Genomic DNA, 23,874 nt, shown 5'->3' with positions numbered 1-23,874 from the left:
CTGTAATCCCTGTCCCATCTCTTTGTACAGATCTCTTGGAATTAGCTGTGTATAAAAAATTAGGATTTCATTTCTGACTGCTTGTAATTAGCCTGTAATTAGAGTTTCATGGTGTCACAGAAGCAAAATGATAAATGAGACTATAACATTGTTCTACCAAAATGTTCAAAATGAGGCACTGTGCTTGTCTCTTCCTTCTTACTATTCTTTCTGTTCTTACTATCTTTCTCTTAAGACAGAGTATTATGATAATTTGGTTGGTGAAAAAGGAGATGAAGGACCTCCTGGGCCTCCAGGACCAAAAGGTCAACGTGGAATGCCTGGTGAGTGGGACATCAAAACTTCCATCTTATAACAAGAGCTGTTTCCTTGGAGGGCTTGTTACAGGCTTGGCTTTGCAGTGCCCATCAACCTGCTTCTGCCTTTATAAGAGTATTCCCAAAGTACTCCCATCAAATTGCAGAATTGAAATGTATTCTCAGACTTGAACTTGGGATGTGTTTCCTCATGAAAATAAGGAAGCTGACACATTTCTTTGCACACATAGTTGAGCTGAACACCTAAGCTCACTGGCATTATTGCATCAGCATGTTATTTGTATGTGCCCTAGACAGACCATCAGGGCTTTAAGTGTCCTGTCAAAGGTCATGTACCTTTCTCTCTCTCCCTCCCTTTTTTTTTTTCTTTGTTTGTTGTTGTTTTGGGTGTTTTGTTGTTGCTCTTGTTTTTTTGCTTGGTTTGGTTTGATTTTGGTATTTGGTTTTGGTTTTCTTCATAGTTCGCCTTCTGCCATTTTTATTCCCTGACTTTCCAAAACAATAAAGAACTACAAGGGGTTTTTTACTTATTTTGCCCAAAAATGTGAAATTAGAATGTACTGATTTATTATTTGGGATGTCTTGCAGTATAACAAGGACTTGTAGCCTGAACTCTGAGGCAGCATCCAGCAAGTCCTTGCCTTCAGTGTTTTGATGTTCTAGTTTTATGTATATTTAGATACCCAACTGATCGTGCTGCATTCAGTGAATATTCTTTGATATTATAAATCTACTTACATACTTCCAGGTGATGGCAGCATGAAAACTGAGCTTTGCAGTAGTACTAATGCAGTGTTAGCAGGTGACATATTTACTAGAGCAAATAATAGTGGCAAGAAGAAGGAAGTTTGCAGGCCTGTAAGTCATCCTCAAGTAATTGAGTGCATTCCCACCTAATGTAAATTTGGTGGATGCCATTCCTACCTGTGATACACATCCATATCAACACATGTTGGTGAGAATTTTCACTATGCAACTGTTGCCTTAAGTAATAGATGCCTACTCAGGTAAAAATAAACTCTGGAATGATAAAATAAGCTTAAAATGTAGAAGCTCAGAGTCTGCAGTCAGTGTTAATGAATAGTGAATTTACAGAGTATACAGTGGTTTAACTCAAGTTCTAAATACATTGCTTTTGCAGGGCCACAGGGTCCTCCTGGAGGTGCTGGTAGACCAGGTATGTGTAATGGTATGATACTAACAATAAAATACTTGCTCTTCCTGCCCATTATCCTGAAACAGCTTTCTAGAATCTTAACTTCAGATGACTTTAAACATGTCTTTAAGTGGTAAAAGATTGTCACCCAAAAGCTTTGACAGGCCAATTATTTAAAAAGTGGTTAAGGGTAATTTTAAAATATCTTTATGTTGTCATTGTGATAATTTAATATAAGATAAAAAAAGATTTGTGGAATAAACTCAGTATGTTTGTCTCTCACTCATCTTATTAAATACTTAGTTTGCATTGAAATTCCATTAGTTTAACTCAACCTTTTTGTTTTTTCCTCTTTGGTTAGGTGTGTCAAGGCCTGGTTTGAGAGGTCCCCCAGGATTTCCTGGGCCAAAAGGAGCGAAAGGAGTGAAAGGACAAGCTGGCTTGTGTGTTGTAGGCCCTCCAGGGCTGCCTGGTATTACTGGCAGACCTGGTTCTGTTGGATTTCCAGGCCCTCCAGGAGAACCAGGTGACATTTCAATACTGCCTATGTAATGAACAAGAACAAATCCAGAGTCATCTCAATATCCAGTCTATGAGATTATACGGATATTTTACTTATAAATTTTTAGTAATATGGTCGAGTTTGGTTTTAGAAATTTTGTCTTAGAATACTTTAGAATATTCATGAAGCAAAGGCCTGTGCTCCATTGCTGATGAGATTCTTTGCAGAATGACATCCCATTATACAGATTTCTCACCTTGTTCTATAGCTGTGACTGTAACAATCTGCTGCATAAACCCAGGAAAGACTGATGAGAGAAAATTTGTTCTTAAAATTAATTCTTCCAAAAGTTGTAGAAAATCTGTGAAACTAAATTGAGAAAGGGCTGATCTGAAAGGTAGAGAAATCACTTACCTGCCTCCAGAGGTCTTAGTGGGCCCTAGAGCAGGTTTAAAGTTCTGGCAGAGTGAAAAGAAAGCAGTAACAGTTTATAAAACTTCTAGAAAATGTGTTAACTAGGAGGGCCAACAGCATCATATTTCTTTTATGTGTGGTATGTCAAAACGAGTTTTTCTGAACCAGTGCCAATGTAGTGGTGTTTTTTTCTCTCTCTTTTACAAATAGACCCATTCCCTCAGTGTATTACCTTAGGAAGAGCTCAGTATGTGTTCTGGTTTTCCACACTGGTAGTAAATACTCCAGAATAATGGTGTCAAAGATATAAAAGCAGCACAAATAATTTAAGATTAAAAGAAAGTTTTTATTTCCATTTCTGGAAAAAGAAAGAATTATGTGTCTGTTGATTCAAATAAGATGGAAAAACTCTTCCCAGAAGGTACTATGCTTTTTAAAGGCAAGGCAGATGGATCCAACAGTTGGCTGAGATGCAGGTTTGCATAACCATGTTTATTTTCAAGTACTTCCAAGCTACAGGTTTTTTATATTTGTCCAATAGTTCTCTCTTTTAAAGGGATCATGGAATATATCAAGTTGGAAAGGATCCATAAGGATCAGAATACTGTCTCCAGCTCATCCCTGGAGCTTTTTCTCTCTTAGTAAATAGAGAATTGTCTGAGTAATCTGCTGATCTAATGGTGCTATGTTCATTTCATTAATAGGTAGAGTAACTTTTAGGAAAGGCTTGCCAGGACTTCCTGGAGAGCCAGGATGTATTGGACCTCCAGGACCTCCAGGAGATACTGGCATGAAAGGTAGGTTTCAGAAAATTATCCCTCAGAAGCAGAGGGTACTGTCCAGTAATCTTCATGGATCCTTGTGATATTTTGATTTTAATTTGTCTCAAGCCATTTGAGTTCAGAGATATAAGAAAATTCAATAGGGATAGCAAGATGTCTTCCTCCACTTCCAGTAAACAGCAACTAAAAGAGCAGTGCATGTGCACACCAGTTGTCCAGCACTGCAGCCAAGGTTTAGATCTTCAGTGGGACAGTTATTGGAGCTTGGTAGAGTTTTTCATATTCTCCCAGTGTTACTTTGAATGCTAACAGCTGTTTTCTGAGAAGAAGTTCCTTCTGCAAATATCTCCATGGGAGCTGCTGAACCTCTTTGCCACTTGCCAGTCACTGAAGTCAGAAGGCTGTCATGCAGCCATGTTAGTTTGAAAATAATGTCCCTTTCTTCTTTTGTAAGAATTTGGCTTACCAGTTAAGTGACAATATCCAAATGGATTACTAACAGAAGACTTAAAAAAATCAAGATAAAAAATGAATGTTTTTTCACTGTCAATTAAACATACTTCTGATTCACTGTCAAACCACTGGTGATTCTGCCCTGTGTTGCAAGTGATCTGCCAACAAAATGAAGGCCATATTCCTACAGCTTTCTGGCCAAAATGTCTTAGCCATCCTCTATAACAACCAAGTAAGCACATTGGTGAAGTTTGGGGATTACTTCCTGTGGAACAACTAAAGCATTACTTTCATTCCAGGTGATGAAGCTTCTGTGTGTACCAAATGCAGCTATATTCCTGGGATACCTGGTTTTCCTGGTTCTCCTGGGCCACATGGCCGAGATGGAATGCCTGGTAAATTAGTACCTAGTTTTTTCTAACAGGATAGTAGGAAATGCCAGGGATTTCCCTTTTAGCATGACAATCAGGTGTTTGCAGGATGCAATCCTTGACTCAGCCCTCAGGTTGTCATGAATGTCATAGAGTGATGCAGTTCCATTCACTGATATGAGCACAAGCCATAGAAGTGATGAAGTCAGAGTGCTGACAGGCTTAGGTGCAGCCTGAAGCCAGAGCACTCTGTGATGATGCAGTCAATGTAGCAAGCAGAAACATTCAATACTGGGTATGCTTATTAGAGCTTGTCAAAACTATGTTCTTGTTTTCATTTTTCTTTACAAAATATGCTGGGTTTTTTGCAGGTAGAGAAGGAGCAACAGGTCCAAAAGGTTCTCCAGGTTCTCCAGGAGCACCGGGGTTTCCAGGAGCTCAAGTAAGATTGAGTTTTTCAGATTATTTTTCAGATATCATGAAAATAATTTCAGAGAAACCTCATGGCTGGTGTGACATGCAATGTCATATGGATCCTTTCAATGGTTTTTCTCTTTGTAGTTGAGTATGTCTGCACAGGAGGCCTGGGTAGAGATTGTTTAGTGGACCTTGCTGACCTAGCTTGACATGAGCCTGCTTTCCTCAGTGCTGCAAGAAGTTGAGCTCAGGCAGTGAGGCAGGGAAATACTGTGTCATGAACTTGTGCCTGTATGTCATGATAGCTAGACTACTTCTACTGCCTGGTATGGGTAGTTTACAGTTAACTTAGGTTCATCTACATTATTTTATAACAACACCAGTGGATATAAAGGATATATAGAGCTGTGTGTGCTGTGATCATCACCAGACTTGTTGCACTTCATGTTTCCAGCATACTCAGGACTTGCTAAAGCTCTGTGCAGGGAAGCTTGCTTCTCATAACACCCTCTTCAGGGATGCAAAGGACATTTCCTCTTAGGAAACACTATGAAGAGGGAAGGCTGACACCTCCTGTCACAGACACACCACTTGGCTGTACTGACTTGGATCTGTACTAATAATTATTTGTGGAAAAATACAGTCAGCACTGTGCAATAAAAAAACGTCATAGAGGAGTATTCGTCGTGGTTGTTGCCATACAGATGCAGAGGGAAAAGTCTGCAAACAGGTTTTTCCAGAAAGCTCCCAAGAGTTCATGAGCCCAAAATCCCTAGAGCCTGGTGTACTTTCAGCTTGGACTCGTTTTGGCTGTGATAGATTCCTCACTTTGCCCAGAGGGGGGAAAGAAGGGAGATGAGAACTTAACTATGAACAGAGCCATCTGTGGCAGGTCTGCTGTCTCTGGGGAGGTATTCCCATGTTCAGGAGAAATCTCTATAATTAGATTTTAAGGTACTTTCTTGTCTTTTTTATGCCACCAAAGCACAACCAGGTAGGTAAAAGTCTGATCCACTGATTGGCCCTGCATTATTCCTGCTTGTAGTAGTATAAATGAAATTATAATAAACCCACAACCAAGCAGTGAAAAAGCCTTGTTCCTCGAAGTGTGCCATTACAACGAATAAAGATGAGACTAAAGAGAAGCACTCTTAGGTATTTACTTAAAAAATAAAAAAAAAAGCAGCATGAAAACAGCTGGCATGTGTCTAGCACTTAAATTTGTTTTAAAACTTTTTTATTGCTTTGTTCCAGGGACCTCCAGGTTTTAGAGGAGATCAAGGACTTAAAGGATCCAAAGGTGAGCCAGCATATGTCTATCCAGAAGGCCCAAAAGGTGAGCAAGGAGATCCAGGGGCCAGGGGAGACAGAGGAAGAAAAGGTTCAAGTGGATTTCTGGGAAGACCTGGCTCTAAAGGGTCCAAGGGTTCTAAAGGTGAAGAGGTGAGTATGCCCTGTTTGCAATTAATATAAAATTCATGAAAGCCTAAGTCAGTGTTTAGATCTTGTACAACAGTCTCTTTTATCTGTTCAGATGATTTTTCTGAATATCCTCTACCTGACTTAGGGGTATTATGCATATTGGCTGCTATAGTTGAGCATAACCAATATACGTGGATGAATGAGAGTATTTTGGTGTAATACTAGAGAGATGAGGGTAGTGTAGATACATATTGCTGAAAAAACTTGGCAGAATATTGTCATGTAAGCTTGGACAGGACATTTATATGGAACACTGCTTTGGATTCCTATGGTGAACAAGATATTTTTTCAACAGACAGTTTTCCTGACTAGTTTTACAATGCTTAAAAGGAAATAATAATTCTTATAGATCCTGTTCAGTCTTTAGGCACTGACTGTTCAGACAACCACAAAATCTGGGAGAACTGACAATAAAACTGGAGTTGTTAGGACAGAGCTCTGATCAAGCAGAAATAAAAAGTAACAATCACTCCCTTTTCCTATTGGCTGAGAAACCATTAAAGTGATTCCTATATAACTCTTTAAAACTGATTTGACATTGCTTAAGGTGAATCAGATCTGAGCTGGTGTTTTTTTTTACCAAGCCTGTTTTAAAAAGGAAGAAAACTGTGCAGCATAGTGCCACAGTGACTGAAAAATCAGCCTGTTCTATCTGTACCATTTTACTCTTAGGTAGCCCTCTGTTTGTAGCCACTGATATTAAAATTTATATTCCTTTAATCACACGTAAATCAGAGGTAAAATTCCTCTTGAATTAGCAGGGCTACTCTGTTGCTGAAGTAATGCAAGATTATTGGCAGACAGGGAATCAGGCATTTTGTTATGAAAGCTGGTGTAGAAAGCAAGTCATGTTTCATATAAAATCATGTAATCATCATAGGGATTGGCTGGTTCAAAAGGAGAGAGAGGACTACCTGGCCTGCCTGGAAGTCATGGGCTTCCTGGAGAGATGGGGCTTCCAGGACTGCCAGGATATGGACCACAAGGAATAAGAGGTTTCAAAGGTTCTAAAGGAATACCTGGTCCCCCTGGATTACCTGGAGAAGCTGGTTTGTAACATCCCATTTTACTGTGTTTTACCTATGTTAAAAGAACACTTGGTTGAAGTCACAGAGTGAAGTAAAAGATAAAGTTTATGAAAGAGGAGTTTTTCTTGGGGTGAGATTTCTACTGCATTGTTGCAACTTTGGTCCCACTGGAGACAGTAGCAGAAGTCTTAGCATTAGATAACTGAGGTTGAAAGGAACCCTGTGAGGGCTCTAGTCCAAACTCCTGCACAGAGCAGAATCAGCTGTGAGATCAGACCAAGTTACTCAAGGCTTTGTCTAGTTGGGCCTGGAGAACCTCTGAGGACCAAGACAGCACATCATCTCTGGACAACCTGTTCCAGTGTTTTACTGTCCTCATCATGGAAATAAAAAGTCTTTAAATATGTATCCAGTCATCATCATCTTTAGTGTGAGCTAAGTCATGGAGGAAAAATATAAAGGACTTAATCATACCAGTGTAGGAAATTTGTAGGAAAGCACAATCTGGAAGAACTCAAAGTTCTTCACAACCTGCCAGCTGAATGGCAGATATAGTCAAGGTTTCTTAAAGAGAGTAACCATTAAATCTCTTCAAAATGGAATTGCAGATTATACATTTCTCACTTGCATAATTCTCCTGCTGACTTTGTGCTTCCTTTTCTGAGTACCCAGTAGACTTGCAGGGTGGCTGAGAGGAAGGCTACAGGTGATATGAGTGTCAATAAAATATTTTTGCTTGATGAAGCCTACTTGAGTTTCAGATATTCAGAAGCTGTAGAAGACTGCATTTTTAACACAGGAGATTCATCACTAATATTTTTAAATGCTTAAGATTGCATGTTGCCAAACTAGAAACTTTGATTATGTGTTTGCCAAAGGTCTGAAAGGAGAGACCAGTAGGATAACTCCATTACCTGCACTGCCAGGACCTCAAGGATCAGATGGTTTACCTGGACCCCCAGGAGTGCCTGGTGAGTGCATCTGCAGTAAACAGAGTAAAAATCAGAGATAATCTGACTGAGATTTCTCTCCCAGTTGTGGCCAGAGAAGACTGTTGGGTTAGTTGGAAATAGCTATAAAAAGGATTGCTGTGCTACAGAAACTATGGAATTAGCTGTAATGTTCCCTTCCAAGGAATGCAGAGGAAATGGATGCAAATAGGGATGGCACACAGGGCCATGACCATAGTGTGCAGTATGGAAGAGGTTCCAAGCAGTCCTATACTATGACTTGGTCCCTCCAAGAATCAGAAACATCTGATGCATGTGCCCCTGGCATGATTTTGATGAAAGCATATCCTAAATTATTCTTGGACTGCTTCGACCTTCAGAAGAGAAGGAACAAAATTAGGTTAAAGCATTTCTAATCTTTCTGAAGCCCTTGGGCCTTCTTGTGTTTTACAGGATAGTGGTCAAAAAAGGATCTGTGTTACTAAGTTTCCCAGTTCCTTGTTGAGGTGACTGTTGCTGACCATTGTTCCAAAATATTAAGAGCCTGAGTTTCCTTTTTTGTGGGGGTTTTGGGCTTGGGTTCTAGGTGAAGGCTTTTGAGTTGCTGGTGTTTAAAATTTGGTTGAATTTTTGAATGCACTAAAGCACAGTAAGTGGAAGTCAGGCTAACTGTGAAGCATCTTTTCTTTGGTTTTGTAGAACAAGGGTCCTTTAAAGCTCCCTTGAACAGCATAAGAAATTTTCTTGGAAGTTTTCTGATAGCTACTGTTCTTACAGTTGCTTCTGTACTGAGCATCATCCCTATCATCTGTGTTTGTATACTCTCAAGAGGTGGAAGATTTTTTTTCTGCATGTAGTTGTTTCTAGAACGTCCAGTTAGACGTTCCATTCTAGAATGTTGTGTCTGAAATCTGGGCAGATTGGAAAAAAGCAAGTCACAGGCTCATGCTTGCTTTGATGGTGTGAACCCAATTAGCATTTTAATTGTGAAAGCCTTCTGTGGAGGGGAAATAGTTTATAAATTCAAACATGATCTAGACTGGTGTTCTAATTAATAATGATAAACTACAAAACTCCTGATCTTAAAAGCTGATGTTCTGAAGTAAGGTTTATCACAGTTTATTATTTTCTTTGTACAGGTAGGGCTGGAGCAAGAGGTCAGCCAGGTGATTCAGGACATCCAGGGCCAACAGGTGACACAGGATTTCCAGGGCTTGGATTTCCTGGAAACCCAGGCCCAAAAGGTAAAATATGTTTTTTTTATCTTTTTCCAGAAAAAAACCACAAAACCCCCAATAATATTTTTTTTTAATCCACAAGCAATGAAGTAAAAAAAAAAAAAAAAAAACCCAATGAAAATCAGTCAGACAGGCAACTATTTTAACACTATTGAAATTTACTGCCTCCAGTCTTTTAAATTGCAAGTTTGTAATTTTTGAAGTACCTCGGAGAGTCAAGTATCAAGGCTGGAATAAGGAAAATATTTTAAAAGACATTGGTGCTTCCTGCAATATGGCCTGGACAGTGTGCAGCTCATACGAGTGTCATGCTTGCTTCAGGTGGATTCTCTTTACCTGATTAAATGTTAGAATGTCAGAGCTGTCTAAGTGTTGCACATAACCAAAATTGATTAAAAATAAAGTGCTAATACCACACCTGCTCTAATGTGCAGACAATAGAAAGCATTTTGAATAATGTGAATTTAGCCAAGCAAAGTCATACCTTTCTCTGGACACCAGAAATGTCAAGAACTATTCTCATGATCCTGTCAGGGTTGAGAGGGAGGAGAAAGCAAGCTCTGATACTGAAACTGCTTCCAAGCAGACAGCTAAAAGAAAGCAGTGGGGAACTGGCATCAGAATAGCTTCATTTTAAAAGAATAACATGTTAAATAACTGATTTGAAGTGAGTAAGAAAGCCATGTTCCAGTTGATGCTGAGTGAATTAATAAGGAACAAATGCAGTGTGTGGTATCAGCTCTGAAATAAAGATGTTGTCTTCAGCTCATGTGAACTACTTCAGTTTCAGAAGCTTATAACTGCATCCATACAAATTACCATCTGTAAAATCAAGTGGTAATCATAGGATCTGTACTGCCATTTTAATGCCTTTTGCAGGAGATAAGGGACTTGCAGGAGCCAGAGGGTCACCAGGTTGTGAAGGAAAAACTGGAGATCCAGGCCGAGCTGGAGACCTAGGACAACCAGGAGAAAAGGTTTGCTTGAAAATGAAGCACAGACTTTTCCATAGGTTGCACTCATTAAGTGTGACACTCAGCCAATAAATGAAGTGTCAGGAATATAGGAGTTCCTATATTTCCTAACCAGTGATCCACAACCAATGAAATTATATTCTTTACATATAAAGGGACTCAAGCCAAAATTCTGAATTCATGTACAGGACTTCAGAACTCCATGTATTTGAGATGTTTTGATACTTCAGTTTTCAGAGCACAAGGAGGATATTTCACTGCTTACAGCAAAAAGTTAAGGCCAGAGCTATTCAGATACTGCAATTCAGCACATGTTGGATGAAGGTCAGTGAGAAGTGATGCATTTAATTTAAGCAAGTGCTCTGTTGATGTATAGAGGAAGGAGCTTGGAGGTAATACTGCAGCCACTCCTGCTGATTAACAGAAGCTAATCAACTGGTTGCATCCATAAGTTCATTACACTCATCAGGAATCAAATTGGAACAAAATAATGGCACTAATAACTATAGTAATATTTTGAAGACTGGACATCTTTATTTGTGCTTACGTGTCATCCTTTTCTGTGGTGGTTTTTTTTTTTTTCATGACAGCATGGAGGTTGTGGTTGTGGATTTTTTTAAACTATTGTTGCCACAGAATAGGTTGGTATGGAGTGTCTGCTTTACAAACATACTGATTTTTTGTTACTCAGGTAGTCCTCAAAGCAACCAGCAGTTTAGCCAGGAAGAAACAAACAAACAATCAAACAAAACCAAACAAACAAAAAACCAAACAACCCCAAACTATGTCTTCCTGGAAAAAAATGTTCAGAAGAATGATTAAAAAAAAAAAGCATTAACTGACTTTGACTCTTCCGAGACACAGCTAGGTGATGACCTTGATTATTTAAATTAACTTTTTATTAAAAATCTGACTGTCATATCACAGAAAGGAAAAGTTGTATTTGCACAAACTTCAACCAGATCTTCAGATAAAGGTCCAAGGGTTTTTACAGCTACAGGAAGCATCACAATGCAGCAAAGGCCAAATGGAGGGAAGTGTCTTGCACTGACCAGTAGCAGTTTCTTGGAGTTAGGAGACAGGGTCCAAGAGTTGTCCAGATGAATACTCCTCTGGTATGGACCCTTCAGCTGTTCCATAAGGAGCATCCAGTGGTCTACTGAAGTGGAGCCATTAAAATTTATAATGTGAAAGATCCCCTGGGAATGAAGAAAATTAACCTAATAAAAGCAGTTAATTGATCACACAGTGGAGAAGATATTTTGGCAAATTTGCAGAATAGAGTTCTCCAGGATTTTTAACATTTCTCTCTGTGTTGCAGGGTGACCCAGGCATGGTTATTCCTGGAGACCCAGGTAGACTGGGTTCACCAGGAGGTCATGGCATTCCTGGCTCAAAAGGTGATCCTGGGTTTCCAGGACTTCCAGGCCTACCAGGGCATGCTGGACGTGATGGTGATGATGGCCTGAGAGGTACTGTTGTCAGACAGCACAGCAAATTATTTTCAGAAAAGAGAAGCCACTCAAAGCCTGAAACTTCTACTTAAATCATAGTGACTCGAGTCTCCTTTATTTTAGGAGATCGTGGCTCACCTGGAGTTCCTGGAGACCCAGGTTTTCCAGGGAAACCTGCTGAATGTCTGATTGGCCTGCCAGGTTTGCCAGGTGCCCAGGGAGCTACAGGCCCACCAGGTAGGACCTTCTGAATCAAATGTGCCATTAGGTTGGGAGGCTTTGGGGTTTTTTTTCTGATTTCCAGGGCCCTGAGGGAGCTGAAAGTTGGTTTTGGATATTGGTTATAGGATAATGTGTCAGGAAATGTGAGCCCATTTCCATGATACACTTTCCCCCTCAGTGGGAGGATGTGCATGCACTGATTAAGAGGGATTAAGATTCAGGTTTCATTGTACAGAACAAAGAGTAATCACAAACTGGCCCAAATTCCTCAGGAAAAAGAGGTATTTCAGTCATGTCTCCAGTATGGGACTGAGATGAGGTTTGTTGGTGCAATGCAACTGATAAAGAAACAAAACAGGGAAAGATTTTGGGTAGGCAGAAGAGCAGTTCAGGGACTCAGGAGTACCCACATATACTGTCTATGATTTCTATTCCATGAGAAAGACACTCAGGTACTCATCACAGTCCTTCTCCTAGATCTGATCCCAAAATGATTTTCTTAAATGTGTTTATTTTTTTAAATTATTTTTTTAGAATAGATGCAGAATTGGTGGGTTTTCATGTTTGGTTTTTTTTTTTCTTCTTTTCCTGGGGAAGAAATTAACTATCTATTCTGACTTTTTTTTTTTTTTTTTCCCTCTCTTGAGAAAAGCAACACCACAACTTTAAGATTTCCTGAACATGTCTGTTGTCTTACAGGTCTAATATTTAGCCCTCAAACAGGCAGAGTGCAAGAAGTTTCATGCTCATGATGTGCAAGATAGAGATGTAGGTTTATTTTGCAGGCAGATGTGCCATTTTACATTGTCATTCTTTTTTGTTAGGAGGAAGAGGTTTGCAAGGTTCCAAAGGAAAACAAGGTCCTCCTGGCTTGAGTATCCCAGGAGTCTATGGAAAGCCTGGGGAACCTGGATTAATAGGTATTCAGGGAAACACTGGATTACCTGGTCCCAGGGGACCTTCTGGAAGGATAGGAATCTCTGGTGTGCCAGGTAAGCATTCTCCAAACTTGTTTTGACATGGAAATTAAATCACTCTCTGCAAAAAGGTGCCAGTCATGCTTTCCTAAATTGATGATGCTGAAATATTTTTTTTTGTCTACAGCTTTCATATATCATTGAGATCAATAAGCAAATAAAGCATCATCCCCTAAATTGCAAACATATCTTGAAGCTGTCATGGCATTTTACTGCATGTTCTGAGAACAAAAAGCTGCCTTACATTGCTTTTTATACAGTAATGTCCTTGCAGCAGGAGATGAACTGGTTGACATTCAAAGCAACTTTCCAGTGTCAAGTGTTGAGCAGATGTTACTCAGTATCCCTTTTAAGCAGATAGCTTGTTAATGCCCCCTTCTTTTTCTTAAAAAGGAAATTCATATCTAAACATTGCCAGAGTTGAGTCAGATCAAACTCTGACACAGTAACTAGAACTAACATTAGGTAAGGTAGGCAATCCCTGTTGGTTATTTTTCAGTAATGTGTTCAAATTTGACTTGGAAAATGAAAGGCATTTGAGGGACGTGGTTTAGCACAGGACTGAGTAAAGTTAATGGTTCAATTTAACCTTAAAGGTCTTTTCCAACCAAAAAAATTCTATGATTATACATCAGGTATGTAATGCTTCCTGTCTCTAATAGAGACCTTTTTATTAGTATCAAATCCTGCCTCATTTCTGTGGGAGGGAGGTGGTATGTACCTTTTTATATGCAAGACCTCTGGAACTAATGTGAAAGGTGTAGCACTTGGCTGACTTGTGCAAGCCCAGATTTGTGATGTCATTTGAGGGGAGTTGTCATGTCCCAGCTGGCCTTCAACTCCTGAAACAGAACATCCCAAGACAGGTCTCTCATCCCTGGGTGGATATCTCAGGTATATTATCCTCAGGCCATCACTTCATTCATTGTTTGAAGCTGTTGCAGCTCCTTATCTTCAGGTTAGTTTTGAGGTTTCTGTGTAAGTGCTGTTTATGTGGCTAAGTGACTGAAAAATTGGCTTCTCCAGTGTGTTACAGAAGCAGAGAAAGAAAAAATAAATAAGCAATTAATTAAATGACAGGCTCATGTGTAGCTTTATGTAGTAATATTCTGTTGCACTGATCAAATACTAACAAATATGTTCCTATTGTCTCAATTTCATAGGCTTAAGAGGAGAGCCAGGTTTTAGGGGCCTGTTAGGAATTCCTGGACCCCCTGGCATGATTGGACGACCAGGCAACCCGGGTATCAGAGGCAAGTGGCCACAGTGTCTGCTTTCACCATTAATTAGAATATAGGAAATTCCACACTGAAGTGGTTTTCTGATCCATGGTGATTTATGTTACCATTCCTGAGTACATGTCTCATACCAGAATTCCTTTGACTTCTGTATGTGTGCAGTCTACAGACAGAATGACAACATTATTTATTTTTTTAGCAGTTTTGAACTCCATCTTTTGTGTTTCATTGGTATTTGTAAAAATGGCTGGTGATTTGCTAAATAAAGAGGGAATTTTTTTTTTTTTTGTTCATTTTTGTTTTCTCTCTCATTCATGTTCCAAATCTCTTAATTACACCTATTCAACAGTTCTAAGATTATACATATATTCAGTATAAGAAATTACCATCTCTTAACATAATCTGTGCTTATAGATGTTTTATTGAGGACTGGAGTAATTCAAGAATCTAATTTGTTGTTGATTTGAAATGTATGTTTACATACATAGCTGCTACTGCAGACAGGTATTACATCTCTTCGTTTATTCTATTCTCCAGTCAGATTTATTACTTTTTTATTAAAAAAAAATTTAATTCTGTTTTTCTTGCAGGTTCTTCTGGTTTCCCAGGACAAAAGGGAAGAAAAGGGTTTCTGGGAGCAAAAGGTGAACCAGGTGATAAAGGTTTTCCTGGACCATCTGAGACCTTGGTTGGTATTGGAACTAAAGGAGAACAAGGCTTGAAAGGTAAATTGTTGTGTATTTTGAAGCTAGTTAGGGCTGTGATCTGTGTTGTCGTTTCTGTGGACTGACAGTACTCGTGTGGCTTTGAAATAATTACTGCTGAACACTGCAATTGCCTCTTTATTTATAAAGCACTTGGATATTACACTGAATATTTATTTCCATTACAAGTCCATAGTCCTTAAAATAATCTTACTGTAATATTAAAATAGTATTAATAAATCAGTAATACTAGGAGACTTATATACATTTATGCTATATGTTCATGTTTTCACACATTTATTTACTAGTCTGTGGGCATAGGAACGGGTGCACTTACCAGCTAGATGCTGGATTGCAAAGAAAATGCTCAGAAATACTGAACTGTCAGAGTTGCTCTGCAGTATTAACACAGGCTCTCTACGTGTGTTGTATGATTAATTAATGCTATTTGACTTTTTGTGTAGATATTTTCCTACAGAGCTTTTAGAAACTTCCTTGTGTTTCCACATGAGAAATACAGAAAGCATGAACTGTGAGAATCCTCCCCTTCTGTTCCATTAGTTTTAAGATTTACAAAACTTCAGAGGTTACATAACACATTCTAGGATGTAGAATATTTGCAATATTTTTTTAATGAAACTTTGTTTTAGGAGTCCAAGGAAGAATGGGTCTCAGAGGAGAAAAAGGCCATACTGGTTTGCAAGGCCCTCCAGGTCTTGATGGGTCTGAAGGGATACCTGGCCGACCAGGTACAGAATATTTATGTTTAAAATTACTGTATTACATGAAGGATAGATATTATATTACCTTAGAGCTATCACATAAACACCAGCTGCAGCAGCAACATATTCTTTGTAGTAACCCTGAAGCTTTTCTGAGAATTCTGAAACTGAGCATTTTCAAAAGCTGCTTTTTGAAAATCATAAAAGCTATGACCAAGTGATTCTTTGTTCCCTTCCATTGACCACTTACTGTTTGGGGTGATGAGTAGAAAATAATAATAAGTTCTCAATAATAACAACATTAAAATCTGAAAGTTGATGTGGCCAACAAATGAAAATTGGTACTTACAAAAGTGATGTTTGAATTCCCAATATTACAAAAAGGTAAGAATTCTAAAATACTCACATTCCAGATAAGCACAAAAATATTTCAGAGCTTTTTTAGTTTGGATTGTTCTATTTCCCTTTTCAAAGCCTACATATTTGGTTTATAATTAGAAAGTTATCACTTCTTCAGTAAAAAGCAGTTTAAAAAGAACCTGTGTAAATAAAATCCTATCTAAGCCATTTCACAAAGTTGTGCTCTGCCAGTACCATCACCTTGTGCATAATGATACTTGTTGACCCTTGAGTGAGAAAATGCATCTCTTCTTTTCAAATTAATGCTAGTAAAACATCTTCTCTGTGTTTTTGACTCTTTGAGAAAACTTATTTGTAGAAAACCATATGACACTATGATTAGATGGTGACAATTAGAAATAATTTTAAACTTGTAATTAAAATGGCTCAGTTATCTCTGCTGTATGTCAATGTATCATCACTCTGACATCTGTCATTAACACATTATGGAACACAGTGTGAGAAGTCATCACAGAAAAACTGAAAATGCCCCACTACTCCCTTACATTTTGTGGAAGGAAATAAGACCTCACCTGCATAACTGTTCAGGCATAGCTTGAAATTTAGGCATCTGGACATTCTAGATGCAAATAGGTCTTGTGGTCATTAAACTAAATTTAGCTAAATTAAGATGAAGATAAGTGAGGTAGGGAAAGTGTGTAGGCAATGTACAAAAAGCTCCTGAGTATATACTGACAGGTGTATATAATAATATGAGTATATAATAATATGATTGCAACACGCCCAGAAACCAGACTGAATGCAGGGAAACAACAAATGGGAAGTCCAGTGTGTAAATGCAAATTCATGATCTTGATCAAAATTTGCAAAAGTGTATTTCTGTGCTGTGCCCACAAACCTTAGTTTTAACTAACATATGAATACATGTTGTTTCCTCAACTTTCTGACAATAATAATAACTTTACCTGTGTCTGAGGAAGACTTACACTTTTGTTGCAACTTGATTAGTAAAATAGTAAGAAACCATGACAAGGTGGGTCATAGAAGATGCTGTATCCATGAGAGCTGTACCAGCCAGCATGTGTGTAAGGTTAAGATGTGAAGATGACACTTATTTCTTCATCTTGCAGGTATCAAAGGAGTTATGGGTCTTCCAGGAATTCCTGGTGAACAAGGATCCCCAGGTGCACCAGGAAACAAAGGAGACATGGGAATTCCAGGTCATTTTCCATCAATCTATATTAGAAATTCAAAGAGCTGTATAGAAGTATTTGCACAGATCTGAGCAGTTGCTGTAAGCTGACTACACAACTTAGTCTGGGATTTATTCTTTTCAGTACCTGCAGACTACTTGCCACCCCAGCATTTGCATGACTTGCAGAATGCAGTTCTCCTTCTCTCTTAAATAAAATTAGCTTCTTTATGTGTCAGAACTTGTTTTTCATGTATTTAGAAATAAAACCAGTCTGTGTAAGTTACTTAATCTTTACTGAAGAATGAATATCTGGATATATAAGCAGTAGTTCACAAAACAGTGGGGTATACAGTTGTGGTCCCTTTAAGAACAGTATCAATATCTGTATTTTTCCAGGTCCAAAAGGACAGAAAGGATCTCCAGGCTTTCCAGGACAACCAGGTGACCCTGGTCCACCAGGTTATGCTGGATTTCAAGGTGACAGAGGAGATCCTGGATACCCATCTGCTGGACCTCCAGGAGAACCTGGTCCAAAGGTAGAAAGGCAACAGAAACATTGTCATGTTAGGCAATAAGCAGAGCCCTGGAGTATGTTTGATATTGTTGAAATATGGAATGTAATGTATTTAATGTTATGTGATTCTTTTTTGTTTGCAACTGCTGTTTCACAGGGAGACCCAGGCCCCCCAGGAGTTCCTGGCAGCAAAGGAGAGAAAGGATCCCAAGGTCATCCAGGACAGAGAGGATTACCTGGACCACATGGGATGCAAGGGGAAACTGGATGTGCAGGAATCCCAGGTATGTTTTGTTTTGGAAGGGTGGTGAGATGTTGACATGTTTCTAGCAGGTAATTTCTCAATAGAGTGCACAGGGTACCTGTGGGGTGGCACATTTATGTGCAGCTGATGTGACTAAACATCTCCTTGGCAGTCAGTGCAACCAGGCTAGCTTGTTGTCACCTAGAGATCTTCTGCAGCTCTCTGAAGCAGAAAATCTGAGTCAGGATTCTCAATCTGAGTCAGGATCCAGACCCTTTTCTCCTCTCCCACACTTTGTTCTTGCAGGGAAGCTTGGGCCTCGTGGAGATACTGGTGTGAAAGGACAGCAGGGCTGTCCAGGACAACAGGGAATTTCAGGCCCTCCTGGTATGGTATATCTGTCCCTTGATTTATTTTCTTTGTATTAAGGCAGTAATGTTCTCGTTCTTCTGACCTTTTTATAATTCAATTTGTAATTCAGTGGCAGTCTCTGTTTATGGAAGTTCCAAGTTTTGTTTGCCTTCTCTCGTTTCAGCTTAACAGCCTGTTATTTTCAGTCAAGAGGGTTTTTTTTTCATCCAGAGGTTCTCAAGATATGATAGCCACACAATTTTAAGGAAGACTAACTCTACCTCCTAAAAGAGAATAAGCAACTTCAGATGTAGATAGATGTGGAAAAGAAGAAAATGGTGTGGAAAGAGGGAACAGAATTGCAGTTATTTGTTAAAGCAACAGCAAAGATCAAAACGTTTAGATTACATGAGGAGGGGGTATGTAAATATGCAGTAACAGAGAGGTATGCACTGCAGACTTTAATAAAGTGAGTGCCAGTCACTGACTTTAAAAAGAGCATTGAATGCTCTTCTATTCATAGATCTTCATTAAAATTAGGATGCTGTGGCTTTGCAGATTCCAGTGAGCTTGCACTGACTTAACAGCAGAATTAGCAAAGATCAGAATCTACTCACTGTTTAGAGATACCTAGAATTTGTATTAGAGCCAGGAAGAGAAACCACACTGTCTGTATGGATTCACACCAGTGTGGATTAAATCAAAGGCAAGATCCTAAAATGTCTTTGAAAGACAGGAAGCTATTGCTTGTAAAAAGAGGAGTATTAAATCCGTTTAAGTCCCGTGAGGTCAATAAAAATTATACAGAGTTACATCTACCTTGGAAGTAGCTCAACTACTTAAATTTTAATAAAGGGGACTTATATCTCCCTTTGAAAAGCAAAATAATAGAAGTGAAAATGATATTGTGGTCCATTATAATTTACAGGTGGTGTTGGATACCCTGGAAAAAATGGACTTGTTGGTGAAAGAGGTAATCAAGGTCAGGATGGTATGCCTGGTCCCCCAGGAGTAAAGGGAGAACCAGGTAACACCAATTAAATATTTACATTCTATTTGACAATTGTTTTTTTCCCTAGTTAAACTGAAAAGCATTATTTGGGAAAGATTAATAGGGAGCTTCTGTGGAACCAAAGATAAGTTTATAAGATAGAGGTTTTTCCCTTTCCCATAATTCACAGTTTTTTCTAGATAATTGCTGTATATGCTGTTAAAAACCCAAACACAGATATCACTGCTCCATTCTACATGTGATTTAACTTTCCCTAAGATGTTAATGTTTGCAAGAGCCAAAGTATTGTGTTTAATCTTAAAGAGATTAAAAGGACCAAAATGCTTTTAAAGGAGTCTGCTCTCTTATGTGAGAATAAGATGAAAAGAATCATGGTGCTTACTCACATAAAGAGTGCAGGTTTCCATGATCTGACCCTGAAGTTGTAAACCTTTCATTTAAATATCACTCCTGACATCATCAAGCCCATAGGTAGAGGTGGTCCTCCAAGGAATTATTACAGAAAGTGTTTTCATATTTTACAGTGGAAATGTTTCTTTACATATTTGTATAAAGAGAATACTGAGGAGGCATTCATAATATTTCCAAAAGTTTTTTGTGTTATGTTTGAAATCATCCCTATTAACATACTTTCTTTTTTAAGTATTTACATTTCCTCCTTTATTCTCGTAGTAACTTAAATGCAGATCTTTTTTTCTTATCTTTTTTTTTTCTCTGAAAAAAAAAGACAAAACTTATTGCTGTAGAAAATACAAAAAGAGAAGTATGGATCAGTAGGATTTCCTACCATGAAGGAAAACTTAAAAATTTATTTTGCATTTATGGAATGAGAAGAAGAAATCATAGAATCATAGAATTGGCTGGGTTGGAAGGGACCTCAGAGATCATCAAGTCCAACCCTTGATCCACTCCCCCCGTGGTTCCCAGCCCATGGCACTCAGTGCCACATCCAGGCTCTTTGGAAAGATCTCCAGACACGGAGAATCCACTACTTCCCTGGGCAGCCCATTCCAATGCCTGATCACCCTCTCCAGAAAGAAATTCTTTCTCATCTCCAACCTAAACCTCCCCTGGCACAACTTGAGACCCTTTGTGCCCTCTTGTCTTGCTGAGAGTTGCCTGGGAAAAGAGCCCAACCCCCCCCTGGCTCCAACCTCCTTTCAGGGAGTTGCAGAGAGTGATGAGGTCTCCCCTGAGCCTCCTCTTCTCCAGCCTCAACACCCCCAGCTCCCTCAGCCTCACCTCACAGCACTTGTGCTGGATCCCTTCACAGCCTCCTTGCTCTTCTCTGGACCTGCTCCAGCACCTCAGTCTCCTTCCTGAACTTCCTGAGGGGCCCAGAACTGGACACAGGACTCAAGCTGTGGCCTCCCCAGGGCTGAGCACAGGGGCAGAATCCCTTCCCTGGACCTGCTGGCCACGCTGCTCCTGAGCCAGCCCAGGATGCCATTGGCCTTCTTGGCCACCTGGGCACACTGCTGCCTCCTGTTCAGCTTCCTGGCAATCCAGACTCCCAGCTCCCTTTCTGCCTGGCTGCTCTCAGCCACTCTGTGCCCAGCCTGGAGCTCCCCATGGGGTTGTTGTGGCCAAAGTGCAGGACCCGGCACTTGGCCTTCTTGAACCTCATCCCCTTGGAATCAGCCCAACTCTCCGGTCTGTCCAGGTCCCTCTGCAGAGCCCTCCTGCCTTCCAGCTGATCCACACTGCCCCCCAGCTTAGTGTCATCTGCACATTTGCTGATGATGGACTCAATCCCCTCATCTCAATCATCCATAAAGATATTAAACAGAACCGGGCCCAACACTGATCCCTGGGGGACACCACAGCCGCCATTTTGATGCAGCCCCGTTCAGCACCACTCTCTGGGCCCGGCCCTCCAGCCAGTTCCTAACCCAGCACAGGGTGCTCCTGTCCAAGCTGGGAGCTGACAGCTTTTCCAGGAGTAAAACCCACCAATAAATTATGTTTCACATCTAAATAAAATCTACATTTTGATTCAGTTAATTGTGAAGAAATGTATAAAATATGAGACAACTATGATGTTTTCTAATAATTATTCAGGACTTTGAGTGTAATGTGACCTATTTTTTATAGGTCCACCAGGGAGAGGAATCCCTGGCCTTCGAGGCATTCCTGGTCGTAGAGGTGAGTTGTCTTTTCAGAAAGCAACAGCTCGGTTTTTAAGTACCAGAACCATCATCTTTAAGTTGCCTCCTGCTTTTGGATTCTTGAAATGGCACCAAGTGTAAGAGGAAATTTAGTGTTTCTGTGGTTTTGATTGATTATTTGGTGCTATACATTAAATGTCAGGAGTTGTTGCTTGTAAAGTTAAGGCTTCTGTAAAAGGGAAATGAAGAAGCTAGCTTCTGCAGTTTTGTAAAGGTGATATATACATTCTAGAGCTTTTGAAGTTGATTTTCATAGATAATTTGGTTAACAGAGTATGTTCTTAGGAAAGAAGATTATGATAATGGATACTGAGCATATTGTAAGAAAGCTACAGTGATTGCATTTTAATTTTGTTCATCTCCCCTTTCATAGGGATGAAAAGTTGATCAAAGGAACTCTTCCAATTTTTTAGGTTTTACATTGTATTTCTAGTACTGGTAGAAATCCATTGATTTACTATACTTTAAAGAAAAAATTGAAGTTCTCTCTTCATACCCTCCATGTATAGCTTATGCCCTTTTAAGATCAGCCTTTGAACAATACCCTTTTGGGTTAATCTTTTATTTTATTTTACTCATCTTGACACTTTTAGCTGGAATTTAGTTTAAAAGAATTTGCCAGTTGTGGTGCTCAAAGTAGCATTTGTTCTACATATGCATCAGGATTAGGAAATATTCCATTCTCTAGTCTTTCTACCCTTGTCTCAATTTTACTCCTTTGTACTAGCAGTCTCTGTAGTGGAGTTTTTGAAGAAATTACAAAAAAAAAAATTAGAAAAACAAAGAGTGGTGTGCACATTGCTTTGCAGTGAGTCCTGTCCTCTCACAGCTGTTTGGCTTTGCTGGTGGCTTTGGGACTTCTCCATTCTGAAAACAAAGGGTGAATTCCACCGTTGCAGGGCAGTGCACATGCTCTGCATACATCAGCTTCCCATCCAGCAGCTCTCCCTATATGTAATACCTATCCTTTGCAGGAATCAAAGGGAACATGGGACTGCCTGGTTTTCCTGGGCCACCAGGTATGAAAGGTCATCAGGGGGATCAAGGACCCATTGGACCTCCTGGCTTAGTGGGAGTACCTGGATTTCAAGGCTCAAGAGGAATCGCAGTTCCTGGCCAGAAAGGCAATAGAGGCATTGCTGGTGCAGATGGGAGACCAGGTGTGTTCTTATAACTCTTTATTAGTCTGAAATTTTATACTTAAAACTGACAGCAGAATTCAGCCTGTCCAGGACTTAAGGTTGAAAGGGGTCTTCCCCCAAGAGAGCTTGATAGTTAAACAGGTTTTTGACAGCTAATGCCATGTGTTACCATTGCAAACATCATGTTGGTCTGTGCAGTGTGTTGTGAAGTGACACTAAGCTTTGCAGTCCACTTGATGACATTATTTTGCTTTCCTGCCATGCAAGCCTGTGTGGCAGCTGAGATCCAGCTTCAGAGAGGTGGGATAGCATGAGTGTGACTACCTGTAGTGGGACTACAGGTGTGACTTGCCAACTACAAGTTAATGAAAAACTGTAGTGCAATAAAGCACTGCAAGAACTTGGCTCTGACCTCAGATGAAATTAGCAGGCTAGGAAAAATAAATGATTTCTTGAGTAGTGTGTATATTTCCTTGGCAATCACCAAGGTGATAAGCATGAGTACCATTACAAAGTCACTGAATGTTGTACTGCAATGTAGGGGATGTATCTGAAATACTGTTGGCAGCAATCTTTACTTACCATGATGTTTCTGTACAGGTGCTCCTGGTTTTCCAGGGCCTCCTGGTATTCCTACTCCCAGCATGAAGGGAAGCAAAGGTGTTAGAGGGGCAGATGGCATACCAGGGCCAACAGGCCCATCTGGTGACATTGGTCCTCCTGGTCCAAAAGTAAGTGAAAGGAATATTCCTTGTTTCTTAATGCATTGTTAATTTTGCCTTCACTGTGAAAATACCACCCAGAACAATTAAAAAACGAACAGACTGACTAAAAACAAAAACAGAAAACCAAAACTAAAACACAAACTGCACATACTCAAAAAAAAAACAACTTGTAAGGGAGGGAAAACAAATAAAAATGGGTATGAAAAGCAGGTTTCATGGACTTCAATAGATTTAAAAAAAAAATTATAAGAAATTTTTGTGAGTTTCTGGCATGTCATTTTCTTGGCTGTTCTGTATTACAGAATAGTATTAACAGTGATATGAATGTTTGTAACATGCTTACAAAGGGACCAAATAATTCTAGTTGTATCATATTCTGTGAACATAATGCTTTGAATATTCTGAACAAGAGGAAAATGTACTTCATAGTGTGTAAATGCTGCTTCCTGCTTATTATTGGTGTTCCCTGATTTGCAGGGAATAGAAGGCCGATCAGGTTATCCTGGTGCTAGAGGGGACCCTGGATTTATTGGATTCCCAGGTGTAAAAGGTATTATTGTATTTATTACATACACTTCTTTTTGCCAAATACAACCATTGCCATGTTGTGTTATAACAGCTATAAATGAAAACATTCACTTAATGAGCATTTTCTTTGAGTCAGGTGTTACAGGTGTGACCAAAAAGATGTTAAAGTGAGGAAGGGCTGGCACTCCAATATCCTCCATTCCAGGCAGATTCAAAACGAGCCAGTTCTTAGTG

At 39.5% G+C, this 23,874-nt stretch overlaps 1 protein-coding gene across 1 annotated transcript in view; it reads left to right on the top strand.

Annotated features, from left to right (window-relative positions):
- The window catches only part of COL4A3 (collagen type IV alpha 3 chain), a 58,812-nt gene that overhangs the window by 28,158 nt on the left and 6,780 nt on the right, over nucleotides 1-23,874 (top strand). The window contains exons 19-44 of the mRNA XM_030456293.1: nucleotides 236-323; nucleotides 1,459-1,494; nucleotides 1,835-1,999; nucleotides 3,094-3,186; nucleotides 3,924-4,019; nucleotides 4,367-4,437; nucleotides 5,667-5,855; nucleotides 6,775-6,943; nucleotides 7,801-7,893; nucleotides 9,012-9,116; nucleotides 9,990-10,087; nucleotides 11,406-11,556; nucleotides 11,662-11,775; nucleotides 12,585-12,752; nucleotides 13,901-13,990; nucleotides 14,566-14,700; nucleotides 15,330-15,428; nucleotides 16,892-16,981; nucleotides 17,353-17,492; nucleotides 17,628-17,754; nucleotides 18,021-18,101; nucleotides 18,994-19,092; nucleotides 21,172-21,222; nucleotides 22,220-22,405; nucleotides 22,988-23,118; nucleotides 23,590-23,662. Of these exons, the coding sequence (XP_030312153.1) occupies nucleotides 236-323; nucleotides 1,459-1,494; nucleotides 1,835-1,999; nucleotides 3,094-3,186; nucleotides 3,924-4,019; nucleotides 4,367-4,437; nucleotides 5,667-5,855; nucleotides 6,775-6,943; nucleotides 7,801-7,893; nucleotides 9,012-9,116; nucleotides 9,990-10,087; nucleotides 11,406-11,556; nucleotides 11,662-11,775; nucleotides 12,585-12,752; nucleotides 13,901-13,990; nucleotides 14,566-14,700; nucleotides 15,330-15,428; nucleotides 16,892-16,981; nucleotides 17,353-17,492; nucleotides 17,628-17,754; nucleotides 18,021-18,101; nucleotides 18,994-19,092; nucleotides 21,172-21,222; nucleotides 22,220-22,405; nucleotides 22,988-23,118; nucleotides 23,590-23,662 (2,938 nt within the window). The remainder of the gene's footprint in view (nucleotides 1-235; nucleotides 324-1,458; nucleotides 1,495-1,834; nucleotides 2,000-3,093; nucleotides 3,187-3,923; nucleotides 4,020-4,366; nucleotides 4,438-5,666; nucleotides 5,856-6,774; nucleotides 6,944-7,800; nucleotides 7,894-9,011; nucleotides 9,117-9,989; nucleotides 10,088-11,405; nucleotides 11,557-11,661; nucleotides 11,776-12,584; nucleotides 12,753-13,900; nucleotides 13,991-14,565; nucleotides 14,701-15,329; nucleotides 15,429-16,891; nucleotides 16,982-17,352; nucleotides 17,493-17,627; nucleotides 17,755-18,020; nucleotides 18,102-18,993; nucleotides 19,093-21,171; nucleotides 21,223-22,219; nucleotides 22,406-22,987; nucleotides 23,119-23,589; nucleotides 23,663-23,874) is intronic.

Source organism: Calypte anna, chromosome 9, assembly GCF_003957555.1.
Source record: "Calypte anna isolate BGI_N300 chromosome 9, bCalAnn1_v1.p, whole genome shotgun sequence".
In the NCBI taxonomy this organism is placed as follows: domain Eukaryota; kingdom Metazoa; phylum Chordata; class Aves; order Apodiformes; family Trochilidae; genus Calypte; species Calypte anna.
Note: the sequence above shows the minus strand (reverse complement) of the source record. Positions and strands in the feature narration are given on the sequence as shown.